Genomic DNA, 19,993 nt, shown 5'->3' on the forward strand with positions numbered 1-19,993 from the left:
CTTCGATTCTGTTTAACTTCTCGCTCGTTTATCGGAATCAGGCGATTCAAGCGCCTAGAGTTTCGTCTCGAAATTCTCTTTCCGTTTAACCTACTCAAACAAGTTTTTGCTACAGTAAAATTTGACCTAGATCTAGATTAGTAAACGAAGTTTTTTTCTTTCGCCGTTTGACTTTCGTTGCTTCTTTCGAGTTGATTCTTTTTGCAAACCGGAGTTCTTAAGTTGAACTTTCTGGTTGGATCTTTCATTCGAGTTTTACCTATGCATTAGATGAGTACTGATTGTATGCTTGTTTGTTTGCGATAGAGTACCCGGAGTGTGCCGCTTGTTACTTCGAATCGCTAGGTTTTGCGGATCATCAGCAAGGCAAGTAACACTTTGATCATATACCTTCCATACCCAGTTTTTATTGCATTAGATCTGTTTTCCTCAAACATTGCATGATTAGGATCTAATTAAATTGTGGGTATTGGGAAGTAGTTGAGGTAGTACCTATTACCTGTTTTTCTTTTCAAACCCTTGGGAGTTACTTCTACGTTGCTTTTATTATTGACATGCTATGCTCGTAGACGTGGATTGGGTTTGAGTGAAATTCATGACAGATGTGAGATTGTTAATAATGGTTTACTTAAGGTGGCAACTTAAACACACATCTGGGTGGATTGAGGTACCTGGGTATTCCAGGATTGCCTGTTTTCTTTTGGACCGCCACCCAGGTTCAAAGGGATCATGAGATTATTCATGCTAGAAACTTTCGTGTGCAGCCGCAAGCTATTATGGGCTCTAGCATAGTTGACTAAGTTGTGTGAACTCTTACAGTGGTAGACTAGCAGATGTAGGGGAAAGTAGGTGTAACTGTCTACCCATACGTAAGGTGCAAACACTTCTGAAAGACTGTGTCTTGGTCATCCGTTACTCAAACACCATGTAGTGCGAGTAATCCAACGGAGATCAAGTCTTGTGGGGAAAAGTGCACAAACCTCTGCAGAGTGTACAATCTAATCATGGTTAGCCGTGTCCCCGGTTATGGACAACTTGAGTATCTAGTACTTGGATTACCATGTGAATCTCAACACTATGTTACTTCTAATTAATTTTGTTGGGTTATTGATGACTTTTTAATTGGGATTGAGATGCTGTCAACCATCTCAATGTTTCACAACCACCATGATAGTTAAATAAAATTTATTCCTTTGAAGTAGGATAAAATTGGCTTTTCGCAAAACTGTAACCATAGAGCTTTCCACCAGCCATATATGCATGTAGTATAGCATTGTTATTGTTCATTATTCTCTATGTGTTACATTGCCAGCATATTCTATGTGTTGACCCGTTTTCGGGCTGCAACGTTTCATGTTGCAGACTTTTCAGACGACGAGTAAGGTGCCTTAGGTCGTGGTCTTATACTCAGTGATGCCGCTGGAGTTGATGGACTCACTTATCTTCCAAGTCTTCCGCTGTTATCGTTATTAGATGGCCTTAAGCCATGTTTATCATACTTATTCTCTTTGGAGATATTCAATGTAATAAGTGTGTGATTGCTACTCTGTTATAAATCCTCCATTTGTACTGTGCGTGTCAGCATTACTGATCCAGGGATGACACTGGTGCACAGCAGCACAGACCATTTGAGGTCTGGTCGCTACAAAAGGTCCGCGGGGAGGGCACAACCGCACCAACATGGTAACGAAAGAAGAAAGGGTGAGGCCTAGCAGACGATGAAGGGGGCCAATGGAGGTGAGGGTGTCGACGACGGGGATGGGGAAATAGAGTGGATGTGGTAGCACCGATGAAGGGGGCGATGGAGGTTATATACCTACAAATGGGCACGCTCCAACGGAAAACATTGGTGATTTACCGTGTACGAGTGGAAAAATGATGCGAAACACGACGAGACGGTGACAACGATTAATTGGTGTTCTTCTCTGGAGGATAAGCGGTTGTGGCATTGCCCGACGCAGAAGCAGCGGCCACACTGAAGGCCGCACCATTGATCGAGCTGTGCGCGGGAGGAACATGTCAGGCTGAAACTTCACCCGCGTGAGCGGTTGGTGGATGGCGCGCTCCAAGCCAGTGTCACAACCTTCAAATATTGAGGCCCGCTGGCTGGATATGATGCGCGCTCCATAATAATGGCGACATGTAAGCATACGACAACTCTGTTAGAGTGCCATTTTTAAGATCAAAATCACCATGTCAACGGTTATTATGCCAATCGGTTCCATAACGACTCGCCCGATTGATCCATTTGGAGGAAGGCATGGGACGATCTATCGGCCGATCGCCGTGCATGCATGCATGTTAGGGTCGCCATTCATAATTAACAATGCATATGTATGCACATGGATACGCCATCATGCGGTGCGTGTACCTGTATAAGGAAATCGCAGGTCGTTATGTGCGTACATGTCTCCTACGTGCTTCCGCAAGTCAAGCATCCATTGCATGTGTACTCCCAACGACCATGTGGTCGATCACAGGCCAATGTTCTCTGGTACTACCAGTAATAAAATCAGCAGAAATAATGATCTTCAAATAGAATCAGCTAAAGATGTAGTATGAGCAAGTCTTTTTTTTTAGGGAAGTATGAGCAAGCTACTAGCTACTCTAGTGGCCTAAACGTTTTTATATTTCTTCACAGAGGGAGTACGTACATGAGAAAATCAGCTAAAGATGTAAAGCCATGCAAAAAAAAGCTAAAGATGTAGAGCACGACGCATGCATCAGCCGGCATTCACATACTCCATGTAATTTCATACTCAAAAGTTGTACTCTCTTCGTCCGGAATTACTTGTTGCCAAAAAAGATATATCTAGACATATTTTTAGTTCTAGATACATTCATTTTTGTCCATTTCTGCGACAAGTAATTCGTGACGAAGAGGGTATTAAAGTTGAGACCGTTATTTTGGAACGGAGGGAATATGAGTTTGGACGACACATGTAGAGCACTACTACTATTAACAACTGCAATATCATCCCATATATATTTGGACTATTTCGTTAAAATATTATAAACCTGTGCTCCCTCCAATCCAAAACCAGTGTTCTGGTTTTAGTTCAGAGGGAGTTGTATTTTCGTACCGGGTCTCAACATTTGTGATTTGCATTTTGCAACCGTCTTTTTATTCGCGGAATCAAAATGGATGAGCTGATACAGCAGGAAGAGGGGCAGGTTCCGGACTTGGCGCCCCGGCCCATTATCCCTAATCCCAAGCCTTTACGCTTACTTTCTATACCACCGATACACCAGTACAATGACACATGGACCCAACGAAACGTCCGGACCGCATATTCGCCGGTGTCGGGGGGAAGAAGTCAACAATCGCTGAACCGCCGGAGTGGACAAGCGGACGAAGGGCAGTTCGGTCATTCCAATAAGTGCCGAGTGCCGCAGGGCCCACGGCACCGCAGCTGAGTGTTGAGCTCACGTCTCGAGGATGCTCAAAATTCGTGCAAATACCTTTCGTCAAAAATAATCGTGCAAATTGCACGCTTTTGCCTTTTCTCCTTTTGTCTCAAGAAATCAATCCTTGTATGATCCTAAAAAAAAAACCTTGTGTAGGCTCAAGGCCAATTGATAGTACTATCTCCATCTTGGTTTAATAGGTCCCCTTCGTATTTAGTATATAATTTTGACCATTGATTTAATTGACATGCATGTCATAAAAAATTATACCATTGAAAATTATGTTCAAATACGTTGGTGACATGCATTAAGATTTTGTTAGTTAAATCTATTATCAAAATTTGACACAAAATACAAAGGGGACTAGTAAACAGAGGTAGTAGGTGTAGATAGATAAAGGTTTCCCAGCCGCCAGGGCAAAGAACCCTCGTACCCAGCTGCCGCTAGGGTTTCTCTTGCCTCTCAACGGCGCCGGCGTCGATCTGCCTCGTCTTCTTTGGCCTTAGGCCATGGAGGCGTGGTGAATCTCGGCCCTTGCGGTCGAGAGGGCTTCGTTTTTGGATGATTTTCAGAGCTTTCTTATAGTTTGCGTCCTGCTCAGAGAGATGAGGCGGCGGCGGCTCTCTGAAGATGGAATAAAATTCTACCTGTCTAGCCCTCGTCCCGGTGATGCTTCTAGCGTCATTGGAGGGCGTGCAGAGGTTTGTCTCTGGCAGATCTCGCGGGGTTCGGTCGGTGTTTGTTTTCGGTGGATCCACATGGATCTGGTCCTTGTTCGTGTGTCTACATGTTGGACCCTTCCGATCTAACCTTCTATCCAACAGCGGTGGTTGCTGTTCTGGTGCGTTAGTCCTATAGGGCTTTAGCACGACGACTTCCCGACTGTCTACTACAACAAGTTTTGTCTGGCTCCAAGGAAGGAGAGGTGATGACAACGGTGCGCCTTCGGCTCGCTTCAGTGTTTGTGGTCGTCGCTGGATGGTCTACGAATTTGGATGTAATTTTATTATTTCTGATATTCATCATACTGTCATGATTGGTGACGAATAGATTGAAAGTTTTCTAAAAGAAAGATGTCCACACGCCCAAGGAGAGTGCTAATATTGGTGAGCCTTAACTTAGTAGAGAGTCGCAAGAAACCATGTATAGGTGTCACAAAAGATGTGGCGAGAGCATCGATGTATAAACATCAACAAAGAAAGATACTCTCTCCGTTTTTATTTACGTCGCATATTAAAGTTGACTAGAATCAAACTTTCAAAGTTTGACCAAGCTTATAAAAAAGAATATAAATATTTATCATAATAAATTTATATGACGTGGAAGTACAGTCAATAATGAATCTAATGATATTGATTTGTTATTGTATATGTTAATACTTTTGTCTATAAACTTTGTCCAAGTTTTGAAAGCTTGACTTTGACCAAAGTTAATACACGGAGTAAATAAAAACGGAGGGAGTACATGCTTGATGCTAGTGCATGTTCTTGGTGGCAAGATAAGAACCCCGCCATCAATTTAGTGGGGACCTGTCATTGGCTCTTCCAAATTTTATCGGGCTGGACGTCGAAATCTATCGGATAGGCAAACCGGCTATGACAGTAGGTTAGGAGAACATGGAATAGAGAGAGATTAGAACAAAGACGATCATGTAAGATTGTGACGAGCCCATTTAGATGCAAAACTATGAATGTGTATTTGGAAAGTAATTTTTTTTACAATATTATTGATATAGTTGTACAACATTTTGAAAGCTCTAAAGACTTGTTGTCTTTTCTCTGGTGTAGAAAAAGATGGGAACATAGATGATCATGTAAGTTAGAGCATAGTTGGTTTGATATAACAATTGGCATAGTCAAAAGTTACAAAAACACATATTTCTGAGGTTGGTAAAGAAAAATTAGTAGCCAAAAAACCACTAGCCAACGTTTGACATTTGCTAAATATATTTGCATGCCAATTTTTGACATTGACCAATCATGCTCTAAAAAAGGTGGAACCACAGTGTGCCTTTGAAAAGCCCCAAATTTGTTGAGGCTCGTGGTATAGTAATATTTTGAAAACTCTAAGAGTATCTATAGCCAGGCGTCCCAAACCCATCTTAAACTTCTGGGCGGATGGTCCGGCCACAAAAACGCTACCTAAAGGGACTCCTTAAACGAGCCTCAAACGCTCGGGCTGACCGGCATCCCTCATATCCAGCCCAAATATGGGGCGGATATGGGGATGCCTGAGCGCGTCTGCCACGTTAGACTGACCATGGGGTCCCACATGGAATCGTGCGGAAACCCGGTGGTCCGACGAACGTCTCCTCCACTTGGGGGTGTGAACGCCCCGTGGGGCCGCTCTGGCTCGCCGTCCGAAGCCAAATCCGGCTATTTTAAGTCGATCGGTGTCCCCCAACCCTAGCCACATCCACCTCCTCCCTCTCCGCGCCGCCAGCCCGAGCCCATCCACCACCTCTCTCCCGCTCCGCCGCTCTTCCCACGCCGCCCGACATCGTCATGGTTCGGCAAAAGAAGACCACCTATGCTACGCTCACGCTGAAGCACCAGTTCCAGATTGAGCAGGAGATCCGGGCGAGGCGCGCTGCACGCATCGCAGCTGTAGGCGGAGGAGGAAGAGGAGCAGCAGCCGGCTCCGAAGGAGGCGGAGCAGCCGAAGGAGGAGGAGCAGCCGAAGAAGGAGAAGGAGGCGAAGCATGCTTTTATATGGATCTAAGGTTTTTCGTATGAGGTATTTGGGCGTGTCTGCGGACGTTTGAGGGGTTGGATTTGTTGTCTGTGATGGTAGATGCTATGCATTTGAAACTCATGCGCAATTACAAAACTACCCCCTAGCCCCTACCTTTTTCTCCTTTTTTTTCTTGACCTGTCTTTTCTCCTCTTCTTTCCCCCCTGTTTTGTTTGCTTTATTCTCAACAGGAAGTTACACTCTCGAAAGTCGTCTTTCTCTCACCTCTCTTGGACACCAGGCCAGCACCAAATCTTCCCGGACGGTTTCCACCCCAATCCGCCGGCATTCTCCGGTGGGATCGCCACCCGGAGCCGATCCGAACAAGCGCGAGTTCACCCGCCCGCGATCCTGTCTCCGCCCGCATTCAGGTAGTCCGCTCCCGTAAGTTTCGTTGATTCGGTTTCTTGATCTTTGGATTGGCAGGCGCGGTTCCGAGTTCGTTTCGTCGGTTCATACGATCTTTTCTTGGGTTTTGGTGGTTCTTCCTCCAGTTTATGCCTCGCTATTCTAGGCTTCCTGCTCGTTCTAACGTTGGATCGTTTCTAGTGTGTACTTCCAGGAAGTTTTTTCCCCTGGGTTTGTTGATTTTAATGGCGTTAGGTTCAGAAGCGTTCTACATTCCGAAGTGGAAGTTGACGCCTCTGTGATTTGCATTGGTGATTTATAAGTGTTTGTGGAGATAAGCGTTGCGCCGTCAGGTGATATTTTCCGAGTTCTTACGACGAAAAATCCCCCAAATCTTAGTACTCCTACTACGTATTGTTGTATAAAACTACTGTAGAGAGTCGCAGCTATTCTTCAGTTGTTTCATAGCAAATGGTGTAATTTTTATGTAAATTGAGATTATTTTGTATGTTTGTGTGGTACTAATGACAAATTAGTTCACGACAAAAAGGCCTATGAAAAGCAATTTCTCAGTTTGGAAGTTAGTTCACCAGTAATATCCACCGTTTCTGTGTAATATGACTTGGCGTGAATAAATTAGCTCTTAACTTTGTGCCTTATCAGTGGTGTCCCCGTGGCTGTCAAAGATCTGATATTTTGATGTGACATCAGTTGAGATGGCAAAGTTTGCCTAAAGATTGCATTTCCATTTCATGATGTTGACCCAGATAGCCACCTAATGTGCTAAGCCACATGCTGTCACTGTTCCAGGCTTCCAATTTACTATCCCCTATTGTACTTGTTGGCAGGGCAGACACAGCTGTTGGTCTTGTTCCTCGTCAGGGCTTCCATGTGGTGGACGCAATATCCTAGGTGCTAGGATCTGTAACTGAATTGGGGGAGAATGAATGGGGTTTCTGAAGGTCTGATCATCGGTACCACAGTTGGTGTGGTGATAGGGGTGCTGCTGGCAGTTGGAATACTCCTGTGCATGAGGTATCGGCGTTCTCAGGCGCAAATAAGGAGCAGTAGCTCGAGGAGGTCATCGACTATCCCCATCCGCGCGAATGGTGTTAATACATGTGCAGAGCTGTCGAACTCAACTACAGGGCAGGAATCGCCGAGAGAGTTTGAAGATCGTGGACCATCTCTGTGGATTGAAGGGCCTGGAAGGAAGAGCCTAATATCAGCTTCTGGGATACCCAAATATGCGTACAAGTATGTTCCCTTGAGCTTTCTCTATCTATTCTCATGGTAGCAGTATTCATAGTTGTATCACTAACTAGGCCCTACAAAATTTGCTTCCAAATAACTGATCTATTTTAGGATCTTGATAAGTTATCTATTGTTGGTTCTGAAATGAAGCTCCTGTCGTGGGTTTGTTATCCTCTTTTGGACTTTTATATGCCTTGAACTACCAACTCCAAGGGTTCCTTCTTTTAGCTTTTTGTCTTGTTGACTTGTCAGGGTAGAAATTTCCATAGGATGGTGGGAACTGGAGAAAATAATGATGGTTGGTTTGTACTAGAAAGAGAAAATGCACACTAAAGATTCTACCTGATCTTCTTTGGAGAGAAGAAACATGAGTGAAGGATAGGAAAACATGTCACATACACGCCCAGTGAGATACTGTAGTTTATAAATATAAGGAGGCTGTGATAAAATGCTGGACCATAAATATTAGCAAGAAAAGGAGCCATCATAATAGGGAAAATCAGTTATTATTATACTTTCTGTAAGTTATCTCAAATTTTGCTAATTTAAGTATGACCCTGGAACCGTATCTTCACATAACTATGCTGATTTAATTATGATCACGAAACTGTGTCTTCTTTTAGTTTAATTTAATCTTTGAACATTATTTTCTTTTGTCTAGGGAACTGCAGAAAGCTACCAGCAATTTCACAAAACTGTTGGGCCAAGGAGCCTTTGGTCCTGTTTACAAAGCTGACATGTCATCTGGTGAGATACTGGCTGTTAAAGTACTTGCTAACAATTCAAAGCAAGGTGAAAAGGAGTTCCAAAATGAGGTAAGCTAATGTTTATAGATGGCTAGAAATGGGCATGCCTGGTAATTTGATGGATAACTAATTTCAGGTCTTACTTCTTGGGCGATTGCACCACAGGAATCTGGTGAACTTGGTTGGCTACTGTGCTGAAAAAGGGCAACACATTCTGTTATATGCATACATGCCTAATGGGAGCCTTGCATCACACTTATACGGTATTTATTCTCTCCAATGCGTATTTGTAATAACACTCCTTACAGTAATTACTTGGGCACATTCGTGCTTTGTTGCTACCATAGCTCTGTTTAAACTTTAAAATGTTACAAAAAGTTTTGTAAGAACACGGTCATATGAAATTCATGAAGTAAAATAACTTATACTCCCTCCGGTCCTAATTAAATGTTGCTGGTTTAGTACAACTTTGTACTAAAGTTGTACTAATCCAGCGACTATTAATATGGATAGAAGGGAGTAGTAATTACAGTCTTGCAATACATCAATATTTGATGCTTTCTCCCTTTTGACTTGATAGTTCTTGATCACTCGGTAAAATAACCACCACCATTTTAGCTGATTTTATCAGATAAAGAAGGCCAGTGATTTCCATGTGAATGAAGTCAATAGACAATATTCAAATTTTGTAGTTATGCTTAATGGAGTGATTTGTCTTGTCAATCTATCTTTTATAAGAGTGTACATCTACAGCCAGAGTATCACATGTTACATTTAGATACTGTTTTTTTTTCTGAAGACATTCTGTGAATTCAGGTGAAAAGAGTGCACCACTGAGATGGGATTTTAGGGTAAATATAGCTCTAGATGTTGCTAGGGGGTTGGAATACCTACATGATGGGGTAAGCTGTTGTAACTCATAATTTGAATCATGATCCATGGTGTAATACAAAGAGATTACTTCATCTGGCTTAACTTTAGTGCAGGCTGTTCCTCCAGTAGTTCATCGGGACATCAAATCACCAAACATTTTACTGGATCAGTCCATGCATGCTAGGGTATGCTGTACATCTCTGTAATTCGTCATAGCATCCATGACATGTTGAACAATTGTATTCATCACCTCTGCAGCAATTAGCTATAACATTCCGATTATTTGTCTCTCAGTTTGCACCTCTGTATTCTTAACTGCCGACATTTGGTTTGTACTTTATCCTGCATACAGCTATACACTGGAAGCAGCACGGTGACTTTGTTTATGATGTTATATGTTGTCATCATTTGTTCCTTATCTCAGATAGGGCTTTAATTTAAAGTTAAATACCAACTTATTAAGTCTAGAAGCATAACCAATGTAGTAGCGTACTTACTGAGTATGCCACAGAAAATTCACGGAACATTCTTTGCTTAATCAGCCTGTTTCTCAAATAGCCTAAGCTTATAAGGAGATATGAGCGTTGCTCAGTTGGCTAGAGGTGCGACCGCATGCCCAGCCTACTCATGTTCTGAGGCCTGGCCTCTGCCGGATTTGCTCATTATTGCTTTTTCTAATTAAAAATGTCACAGGTGCTAGTGCCCATTGGTTGAGTTCTTTATATATAAAATACACATAAAGAGTCTTCTGATATGTGTTTAGATTAGCCTTTGCTTGTAAAGACACATGAGTTTTCTGTTGTCCAAAGATAATAGGTTTGCTTGCAGCATTCCCTCTGTTGCCTTTCAGTTTGGAAGTTTTATTCCTAGACATGGGGCTTCTTTGTTGGCCAGGTTGCCGACTTTGGATTGTCAAGAGAAGAAATGCTTACTAGAAACGGGGCCAACATACGTGGAACTTACGGATATCTTGATCCGGAGTACGTGTCCTCACGATCTTTCACAAAGAAGAGTGATGTGTACAGCTACGGTGTTCTGCTATTTGAACTTATTGCTGGCAGAAACCCTCAACAAGGTTTAATGGAATATGTTGAGCTTGTAAGGATGTCCCCCTTTATTTTTGTTGCAGAATTTAGTTTCTGAGACACTATGGTTGTAAATGCTGACTACAATGCAATCTATGATCAGGCTGCAATCAACGCTGATGGCAAGACTGGTTGGGAGGAAATTGCCGACTCTCGGTTAGAAGGCGCATTTGATGTGGAGGAGCTCAATGACATGGCTGCCGCGGCTTACAAATGTGTAAGCCGTGTCTCCCGAAAGCGACCATCGATGCGAGATGTTGTCCAGGCACTGATCCGGGTGGCGAAACACAGCCACAGCAGCAGGAATCATCATGGTAGGAGGCTTCCACCGGGCAGGACAGATGACGAATCTGTTGACCTTGAGGCATCAGAGGATCAGTCATCTGCCTCTGGTCATCAGAGACAGGAATCAGTTGGCAGTGTCTCTGAACTTCCAGACGTCTGATGGAAACTAACCAAAATTTCCCCCTACTGTTGTTCCTGGCCTGTCTTCTTTCGATTTGTGCAATTCTTTTGTTTTGTTGATACGAAAAGTACCTGATCAAGCATGGAACTAGTGGATAGGAAGGTGAAGTTTTGAGCAGTTTTGTGTATGGTGGTGAGTGCTGACTGGTGTCGAGGGCTGTCAATAGTAACTGTGTTGTATAGACCTGCACTGTAACTACTTGATAAATAGAAGCTGATTGTTACAATCATCTGGTCTATATGTTGCACTAGATGATGTGCTGGTTTAGTCCTTTCATACAACTGCCTTGCCTAGGAAAAGTAAAGATCTTCTGTTTGGTGAAGAAGGTTGAATCACAGATCAGTGAGCCTCACTGGCCAGTTTCTGCATAGCGAAAATGGAAATACGATGTTTATAATTTTGATTCGGTGCTTTTAACATATCATAACTATCAGACAAAATTCGTTCGGAGTTCAGACTACTTTGAGCTATTTGATACCACTTGACAGAATTTAGAAATTACATATGAATTTGCTGAAAGATCATCAGCATTGTTTGTTTGGCAAGCATTCACAACAAAACAGTGATGAATCAATCAAACCACAATCATATTCCTTTTTGCGCAACTTTGATACAAGTCGGAGCCTGATGCTTCCATGAGTTGTATATATAAAGGTAAAAGACCGAACAACAAACTGAAAGATACGGAACAACAAAAGCAATCAAGGAAAGAATGGTTATCTCCTGGGAGAAAGTATCAGACCGTATAGTCTCCTGGCCAAAAGCATGGCACGCATGATGCCTACTGGCCTAATGAATTTCGTGTGCCGCTGCGGTGGCGGTGACATAGTAGGCGACTGTGATCCCCGCATGGACGAAGCACATGATCCCTCCCAGGCCCAGGGTCTTGCCGTGCACGAACCCGCATGATGTCTTCGACTTGGAATTGGACATGGCCCCAGCAAGCAGCAACGAGAAGCCGACGATGAGAGCGATCCTACGAGAACATCCAACAATGGTTATTACCCGTAAACTTTTAAGACCAGAATATTATTACCGACAGAGCTGTAGCAATTCCAAGACCATAGTCTCAGGTGTTTTTTTGTCTGACTAAGTGTATAACTATCCTGTTAGAATTGTCTTCTCTGGCTTAATGAAATGGCATGCGACCCTTTTGTGTGTTCTCGAGAAGAAAAAAGGTGCATCTCATATCTTATCATGATTCTACTTCCACAAATGAAGCGACACTTTCCCACACTTTTTCAAGTCGTTTATAGATTTGCAAAATAATGTTTTAAGGTGAGAGCGAAGTTACCATGAGAGAATTATAAGAGTTGCTGCAAGTTTCCTGTTGATGGATGCCCGGATAAACTCCAGCTGAGAGCAGATGCAGGCACAGCCGCCGAGAAAGTTGGCCACTGCATGAGCAACTACCAGGAACACTGCTGCCGCGAGCCCTAGCTGGTATGCTTTATACACCGGTTTCTCACATTGGATGAAGAGCACTGTCACCTTTTTAGTCTGCCAAGAAGATCAAATGAGAGCAGACGTCAGATAGAGCTATCGTTTGAAGCACCTTTAACTACTCTACAGTAACAACCGTCCACGAAGATATAGCTGAAACAGCCGAAAACATCAGTTTAATCAAACCCTTATTTCAAAATAGTACATCTCATGAAGAAAATCTGAGTGCAACAGTACCTTGTTTTGTGCAGCCTGTGCCTGAAGTCCTAGTATGCCAGCAGTGATATCCAGGGCTAAAACCAACACGCAGACAATGACAGCGGCTATCATTTTGGCCATCTTGTATAGCTGTATTCTCAAACTTCTATCAGCTCAGAAGTGGGGGAGGAAAGATTGCCTGTTTACAATGAAGGGAGTTGTGGCCCTTTATATTGCTAAGAGCTGAATAAAGAGACCAGGGCAAAAGTGCAACAGGAGAATTTTCTCCATCTATGACGCTGTTAGAAACAAGCTGTCAAAAGATGCTCAAAGTGTTATACTTTCCTTCGATCCTTTGTTGCATCTGAGCTTTATTCCTTCCTTGCAGGACACAAGTAAATATTGGCATCTCCAGTACGAAAGCCACCCCATCACATATTCAGGCCGTTTTTGCAGATTCTTCTTTCACACAAGGTTTGTAAAGCCAGTGGAAAACGGAAAACGCAGGGAAAAGTATCGATCTGATGTACTCAAAGAAAATACTTTTCTTCTTAGCACCCCATAAAGGTTAAGAGTGATAAGACGGTATTTACCAAGACATGCAAACAAGTTTTGACTCCAGTGAAATAACAAGGAAAGACACAGCAAACATGCATATTAATGAGACTCAAACTTGTAATTTACCTTTCCAAAATCTGAAATGGATTTAGAACTTATAAGCTTACCAAGCCTTGTATGCTGACTAATTTTGTTTAGCTTCAGAACCTTCAAATATTACTAATTTACTTTTCCAAGTTTTCCCAGTCCAGAGTTGGCTTCAGAACCTCCGAACCGTTGGCCATCGGCAAATTTTATTTAGCAGTATTTTTGCTATATTTAGTCAAGAGCAGACATGACAAGGCAAAGATATAAGGAAACCTCATGAAACCGGAAAATATGCTTTGATTAACGAACAATGAGTCAATGAAAGAACAATGCCAGCAGTCATATGCCATGTTTTGAGTATCACACATTCACACTTGGGGGGCTACAGAAAGAACATCTAGGAAATAACTTGCAGGTCAATTGCAACAACTCTGGTTCAGATTTCACATTCAATACTTCAGAAAGTGAATATACTGATTAATCATAAATTGCTTTGCTTTAGTGGCATCAAATTGCAGTGCATGCCTAGATCACAAGGAATTGACATGCCTTTAGGTAAAGCCAAGGAGGAATAATCATTCAGTTGGATAGCTACCAGTAGTCACCACAAGAGCATGTTCCAAGTTTGAAATGATGAAACCTGCTAGCATCTCTTACGGTAATCTCTCTCTTCGTAACTTGTGTTACAAATTTGATTACATTGTGGCAGTCATGGCACAGCCGATGGCTTTGGTTGATCGTCAAGGGAGCAGATGGAGATGTGCTAATAAGGCCAAAAGCAACTGCGAGTTTTTCACTATGGAACATTTTCAATGTCTTCTGCTCATCAGGGAGAATATCAGGGAGCAATTCATCCTCCTCAATAACATAACCAAGTTCTTTTATCACCTCCATTAGTGTATCTAGCCTTTGGTAGATTTCTGAACTTTTGGGATTGAGACTATCATTAAAGAAAAACCTGTGATCCTTTTTCTTGACTGTGATCCAGCTACAAGCAGCACTCATAGATAAACCCGCCCTCTTCAAGGTGCTTACTACAGTCAAAGCTTCATCCCGTTTCCCAGAGTTCATATACAAGTTGAGAAGCACAATGTAATTGTTTACTTTCTGAGGTTCCATTGCCAAGAGTTGCTCTGCAGCTAGTCTAGCAAGCTGAATATTTTTGTTCATCCTACCAGCAGTGAGCAAGGCTCCCCACATGTTGGCAGTTGGGGTGACTGGTGATTTCCTTATCACTGAATAGGCTTCATCTAGTAGCCCCTGCCGCCCAAAAAGTTCGATAACACAGGCATAGTGCATTGCACGTGGTTTCGTTTTTGGATTTTGGGTCATCAATTGGAAAATCCTCTTCCCTTTGTCAATAAAGCCAGAAAATCTACAAGCATTTAGTACTCCTAGAAATGTCACATGGTTTGGAGCAATGCCTTCAGCCAGCAGTCTTTCAAACATCTCAATAGCCTTACTCCCCATGCCATGGTAGCCGTACCCTGCTATTAGAGCATTCCAAGATATCAGGTTCCTGCTAGGCATCCTCTCAAAAACATGCCTTGCATCTTCCATCTGACCCCACTTGCAATACAGATCAACAAGTGCCGTATTCCCGACAATGTCCATTTGTAGTCCACTTTGAATCAGGCCCGCATGGATTTGCTTTGCATGCTCCAGCAGACCCAACCTGGAGAAAATCCTGAGCATCGTCGAGAATGTGAATTGATCCAAGCCGGCACCACTCTCGCACATATGGTGGTACAAGTCCAATGCCTCCTCACTGCGCCCATGGAGCGAATACACTGCCAGCATCGTGTTCCACGCCACGACACTCCTCCATGGTATCCCATCAAACACCCGCCTCGCTTCGTCAATCCGCCCGCACTTACTGTACATGTCGATGAGTGCACATGGCAGGTATTGGTCCTCGCACATCCCCATCTTGGCAACGCAACAATGCAGCTCCCGTCCAGCATGCACCGACCCCAACACCGTGGCCGCGCGGACGGCCACCACGACAACCCTCGGCCCAGCACCCACACCCAGCTCCTCCCACAGCTCCCTGAAAAGCGCCAGCGCCCCACGGGGACGCTTCGCATCAACCAGCCCGCCCATCATCACCCCCCAGGTGACCCGGCTCCTGGTCGGCATTCCATCGAACACCTCCCGCGCCTCCGCGAGCATCCCGCACACCAAGTACATGCCCAGCACCCGGTTCCACATGTACTGGTCGGGCTGGAACCCGGAGCTCTCCATGTGCCAGAGTACCCCTGCCGCGGAACCGGCCTCCCGCAACGCGGAGGCGGCCGTGACCAGCGCGTCATAGGTGGACGCTGGCAGAGCCACGAAGGGGGCGCCCGCGCGAGCGTCCCGGAGCGCGTCGCAAGCCTCCCGGTGACGCCCCTCGGCGACCAGCCGCTCGATGGCGGCGCAGAGGGAAGGGAAGTGGACGGGGCTGCTGCGCCTGCGGCTGTGGAAGGGCGCCTGCCGTGGGAGCTGCGGCCGTGGCTTGAGCGCTTGGGATTCCACCGAGCATGCGGAGACGGTGTTGGCCGTTGCTGTGGCAGTGGCTTTGGTGGTGGTCCGGTAGTGGAGTGGGAGGCTTCGGAGGGGAGTGAGCTGCAGCTCCATGGATGGGAAACCGAGCATAATTCGGAGGGGAGTGAGCTGAAATTTGGCGAAGATGGCGAGGGTTTTGGGGTTCTGGGTTGGGTTTTGTGCAAGTGGAGGGGGAGGCGAGAGAGGGAGGGGATATCGTTTGTGACTTGTGAGCTCGAAAGTGTCCTTCTAGTCCATGCTGCTGGTATAAACAGAGAAATAATAATAATAATAGAATGAATTTCACTTTTTACCCAGTAGTAGTTGTACATTTGTGACACATATTACCCCATTCAGTGAAACTTCTATCGAAATATCAGATTTTGAAGACTTTTAACACGGTTTTACCCCGATTTTGAATTTTGCTTATTTATGCTAGATAGGCATGTTGCGTCAATGATTCGTAAAAAAATGTATAAAGATCGGAGGGCATCATTGACGATCATGTCCAGATTTCTCTTGTCCATCTACTCCATTCCTCCTCCTCGTCCAGATATTTTTGGACCTCGGGCATCATCTCACGCCTTGCCTAATGGACACGCATCAAAAAATAAGGGTCCAAAGCTTCTAAAAGAGGTATTCTAGACGACTTTTCACTCAACGGGGTAATTGGTGTAACAAATGCATATCTAGGGGGTAAAATATGGAATTCACTCGTAATAATAACATTTTGAGTTTGTTTTGAAAGCACAACTTTGCTTATATTTCTGCTTGCGTGCAAATTTTGAGATGAAATGACATTCGTGGGTGTGTGGGCAAAGAAAAAACAAAATCAATGCTCCAAAATACTTTCAACAATAGTCTTTTTGGAGTATTGACTTTCTTTTTTTCCCCAGATCTCAGTCACTGAATTTTGCATGTATGTGAAACTCTTCTCAATGTTTATCTAAAGAGAAAAGTATGTTTTTGGTCCCTTAAATTTATCAAAAGTATACACTTAGTCCTTCAACATTTTCTGGGCGACATTTCATCCCCCAAGTCTCAAAACCGGACAAGTTTCGTCCAAAACCGGATTAGAGAGAAAAACCAGCCACGTGTCAACGGTTTTCAGATACTTCTTCTTCTTCTTCTCTCTGTATTGGGTACGCATTTTATCGAGCAGCTGGTATGCCGCCGCATCTCCGTCCATATCCTCGCAGTCGGCCGTCCTTTTGGCGCTCACCAACGCCCACCGACACGCGCCATAACGCCGGCCCGTGCTCCACGGCCACTAGCTTGGACCGCCATCCGTCTGAGAGCCTAACAGAGGAGAGGGAGGGGGTCATGGGCTAGGGACAGAGGGCGCACTCGAGGATCGCCGATGACTAACGGCGGCCCCTGGGAGTATGGCCAGGGTCTCGTCCTACCCGGCACCCGCAGGGCTGAGGCGAACTGATTTGCGTCGGCCCCGCTCATCGACAGTGGCTAGAACGTCAGCAATGATGAAGAAAAGCTTGCTCTGGCAGCCGCTCATGTCTTTTTTCCGAGAGTACGCAAAATGCGTATCGTAGCTTGATGCGCCTTGAAGCTACGTCGGTATTTCCCCAAAGAGGAAGGGATGATGCAGCACAGCGGCGGTAGGTATTTCCCTCAGTTATGAGACCAAGGTTATCGAACCAGTAGGAGAACCAAGCAACACTACGTAAACAGCACCTGCACACAAATAACAAATACTCGCAACCCGACGTGTAAAAGGGGTTGTCAATCCCTTCAGGGTAGCGCGCCAGAAATTGGCAAACGGACGTGAATAAATTATAGTAGATTGATAGATCGAACTCCAAATAAAATAAAATAGGAATAAATTGCAGCAAGGTATTTTTGTATTTTTGGTTTAACAGATCTGAAAATAAAAGCAAAGGAAAATAGATTGCAAAGGCAAATAATATGAGAAAGAGACCGGGGGGCCGTAGGTTTCAGTAGTGGCTTCTCTCGAGAAAAATAGCAAACAGTGGGTAAACAAATTACTGTTGGGCAATTGATAGAACTTTAAATAATCATGACGATATCCAGGCAATGATCAGTATATAGGCATCACGTCCAAGATTAGTAGACCGACTCCTGCCTGCATCTACTACTATTACTCCACACATTGACCGCTATCCAGCATGCATCTAGTGCATTAAGTTCATGGAGAAACGGAGTAATGCACTAAGAACGATGACATGATGTAGACAAGATCTATTTATGTAGAAATAGACCCCATCGTTTTATCCTTAGTAGCAATGATACATACGTGTCGGTTCCCCTTCTATCACTAGGATCAAGCACCATAAGATCGAACCCACTACAAAGCACCTCTTCCCATTGCAAGATAAATATATCAAGTTGGTCAAACAAAACCCAAATATCGGAGAAGAAATACGAGGCTATAAGCAATCATGCATATAAGAGATCAAAGAAATTCAAATAACTTTCATGGATAAAAAGATAGATCTGATCATAAACTCAAAGTTCATCCGATCCCAACAAACACACCGCAAAAAAAATACATCATATGGATCTCCAAGAGATCATTGTATTGATAATCAAGAGAGAGAGAGAGAGAGAGAGAGAGAGAGAGGAAGCCATCTAGCTACTAACTACGGACCCGAAGGTCTACAAAGAACTACCCACGCATCATCGGAGAGGCACCAATGGATGTGGTGAACCCCTCCGTGATGGTGTCTAGATTGGATATGGTGGTCCTGGACTCTGCGGCGACTGGAATTGATTTTCGTCGACTCCCCTAGGGTTTCTGAAATATTAGGATATTTATAGAGTAAAGAGGCGGTCCAGGGGACACCCGAGGTGGGCACAACCCACCAGGGCGCGCCTGGGCCTCCTGGCGCGCCTTGGTGGGTTGTGCTCCCCTCGGAGCACCCCCCAGGTGCTTCTTCGGCCCATTGGTTGTCTTCTAGTCCAAAAAAGATCTCCAAAAAGTTTCACTGCGTTTGGACTCCGTTTGGTATTGATTTCATGCGATGTAAAAAACATGTAGAAAACAACTGCCACTTGGCACTATGTCAATAGGTTAGTACCAAAAAAGATATAAATGACTACAAAATGATTATAAAACATCCAAGATTGATAATATAACAGCATGGAACAATAAAAAATTATAGATACGTTGGAGAAGTATCAGCATCCCCAACTTAATTCCTACTCGTCCTCGAGTAGGTAAATGATAAAAACAGAATTTTTGATGTGGAATGCTGCCTAACATGTCATCTCATATTCTTTTCTTTATAGCGTGGGCATTTGGACTTTTATATTGTTCAAAGCGATAGTCTAGTTTTGACATGATAATTTAAATACTCAAGCATACCAACAAGCAACCATGTCTTTCAAAATATCAACGCTAAAATAAGTTATCCCCAGCCCATCATGCTCAATCATTGATCCATTCATGAAACACATTCGCATATTAACTACACCCAATACTCAAGTACGATCATAGTGCCTCCTAGTTGGTGCTTTTATAAGAGAAGATGGAGACTCAAATTCCAAAATAAAAATTGCATAAAGTAAAAAGAAAGGCCCTTCGCGGAGGGAAGTAGGGATTTGTAGAGGTGCCAGAGCTCAAAGTAAAAAACTTAGAGATAAAAACATTTTGGGAGGTGTGCCTTTCCCACCAATGAAAATGACTTAGAGTTCCCAACACTTTCCATGCTAGATATATCATAGGCGGTTCCCAAACAGAAATTAAAGTTTATTCCTTTTTCCACCATACTTTCACTTTCCATCGCTAACCGTATCCACGGGTGCCCTCCATACCAACACTTTCCAAGGAATTTATTATTTAACAACATAAAGTAAATTCATTTTTCATTTCGGGACTGGGCATCCCTAATACCTTTGCCTTACTCTCGTGCAATGACAAGTGAATAAACACTCATCGTGAGAATAACACATCTAGCATGGAAAATATTAGCCACCCCTCGCCGCTTCGCGAGCGGTACGAACACACAAAAGAGAAGTTTATTTTGAAAATTAGAGATGGCGCATACAAATTTGCTTAGAACGGCAAAAGAATACCGCATATAGGTAGATATAGTGGACTCATGTGGCAAAACTGTTTTAAAGGTTTTTGGATGCACAGGTAGTGATCATACTTAGTGCAAAATGAAGGCTAGCAAAAGATTGAGAAGCGACCAACCAAGAAACGAATAATCTCATAAGCGAGCATTAAGCATAATGAACACCGAATAATGCACCACAAGTAGGATATAATTTCATTGCATGACTATTGA

At 43.7% G+C, this 19,993-nt stretch overlaps 3 protein-coding genes across 4 annotated transcripts; 1 reads left to right on the forward strand and 2 right to left on the reverse strand.

Moving 5' to 3' along the window:
* Positions 1-6,307: 6,307 nt before the first annotated feature.
* LOC109769088 (calcium/calmodulin-regulated receptor-like kinase 1) lies at positions 6,308-11,194 on the forward strand. Of its 2 annotated transcripts, none has more exons than XM_020327820.4 (8): positions 6,308-6,512; positions 7,338-7,746; positions 8,405-8,558; positions 8,626-8,752; positions 9,306-9,391; positions 9,476-9,547; positions 10,257-10,460; positions 10,551-11,194. In XM_020327820.4, exons 2-8 carry the CDS (start codon positions 7,433-7,435, stop codon positions 10,890-10,892), a joined length of 1,299 nt encoding a protein of 432 aa, XP_020183409.1. In that variant the 5' UTR covers positions 6,308-6,512; positions 7,338-7,432; the 3' UTR covers positions 10,893-11,194. The 2 variants fall into 2 exon arrangements, with proteins under 2 accessions (XP_020183409.1, XP_020183410.1); XM_020327821.4 differs by having other exon boundaries at positions 6,344-6,512; positions 7,343-7,746.
* Positions 11,195-11,479: 285 nt separating this feature from the next.
* On the reverse strand, positions 11,480-13,097 carry LOC109769090 (protein DESIGUAL 2). Its single transcript, XM_020327823.3, has 3 exons — positions 12,594-13,097; positions 12,208-12,413; positions 11,480-11,889 (listed from the first exon to the last, which is right to left on the reverse strand). Exons 1-3 carry the CDS (start codon positions 12,693-12,695, stop codon positions 11,703-11,705), a joined length of 495 nt encoding a protein of 164 aa, XP_020183412.1. The 5' UTR covers positions 12,696-13,097; the 3' UTR covers positions 11,480-11,702.
* Positions 13,098-13,478: 381 nt separating this feature from the next.
* LOC109769089 (pentatricopeptide repeat-containing protein At5g50390, chloroplastic) lies at positions 13,479-15,956 on the reverse strand. The gene has a single exon (XM_020327822.4). It carries the CDS (start codon positions 15,834-15,836, stop codon positions 13,791-13,793), a length of 2,046 nt encoding a protein of 681 aa, XP_020183411.1. The 5' UTR covers positions 15,837-15,956; the 3' UTR covers positions 13,479-13,790.
* Between the last annotated feature and the right edge of the window lie 4,037 nt (positions 15,957-19,993).

The sequence above is a fragment of the Aegilops tauschii genome, chromosome 7, assembly GCF_002575655.3.
Source record: "Aegilops tauschii subsp. strangulata cultivar AL8/78 chromosome 7, Aet v6.0, whole genome shotgun sequence".
In the NCBI taxonomy this organism is placed as follows: Eukaryota; Viridiplantae; Streptophyta; class Magnoliopsida; order Poales; family Poaceae; genus Aegilops; species Aegilops tauschii.

What these genes read in the sequence shown, in the direction of transcription:
- LOC109769088 (XM_020327820.4), top strand. Translation starts at nt 7,433, where the DNA reads ATGAATGGGGTTTCTGAAGGTCTGATCATCGGTACCACAGTTGGTGTG. An exon ending in CCTTGCATCACACTTATACG is followed by an intron (nt 8,753 to 9,305) that starts GTATTTATTCTC and finishes CTGTGAATTCAG; the next exon opens with GTGAAAAGAGTGCACCACTG. An exon ending in TAATGGAATATGTTGAGCTT is followed by an intron (nt 10,461 to 10,550) that starts GTAAGGATGTCC and finishes ATCTATGATCAG; the next exon opens with GCTGCAATCAACGCTGATGG.
- LOC109769090 (XM_020327823.3), bottom strand. Translation starts at nt 12,695, where the DNA reads ATGGCCAAAATGATAGCCGCTGTCATTGTCTGCGTGTTGGTTTTAGCC. An exon ending in CACAGGCTGCACAAAACAAG is followed by an intron (nt 12,414 to 12,593) that starts GTACTGTTGCAC and finishes TCTTCTTGGCAG; the next exon opens with ACTAAAAAGGTGACAGTGCT. An exon ending in ACTCTTATAATTCTCTCATG is followed by an intron (nt 11,890 to 12,207) that starts GTAACTTCGCTC and finishes ATGTTCTCGTAG; the next exon opens with GATCGCTCTCATCGTCGGCT.
- LOC109769089 (XM_020327822.4), bottom strand. Translation starts at nt 15,836, where the DNA reads ATGCTCGGTTTCCCATCCATGGAGCTGCAGCTCACTCCCCTCCGAAGC.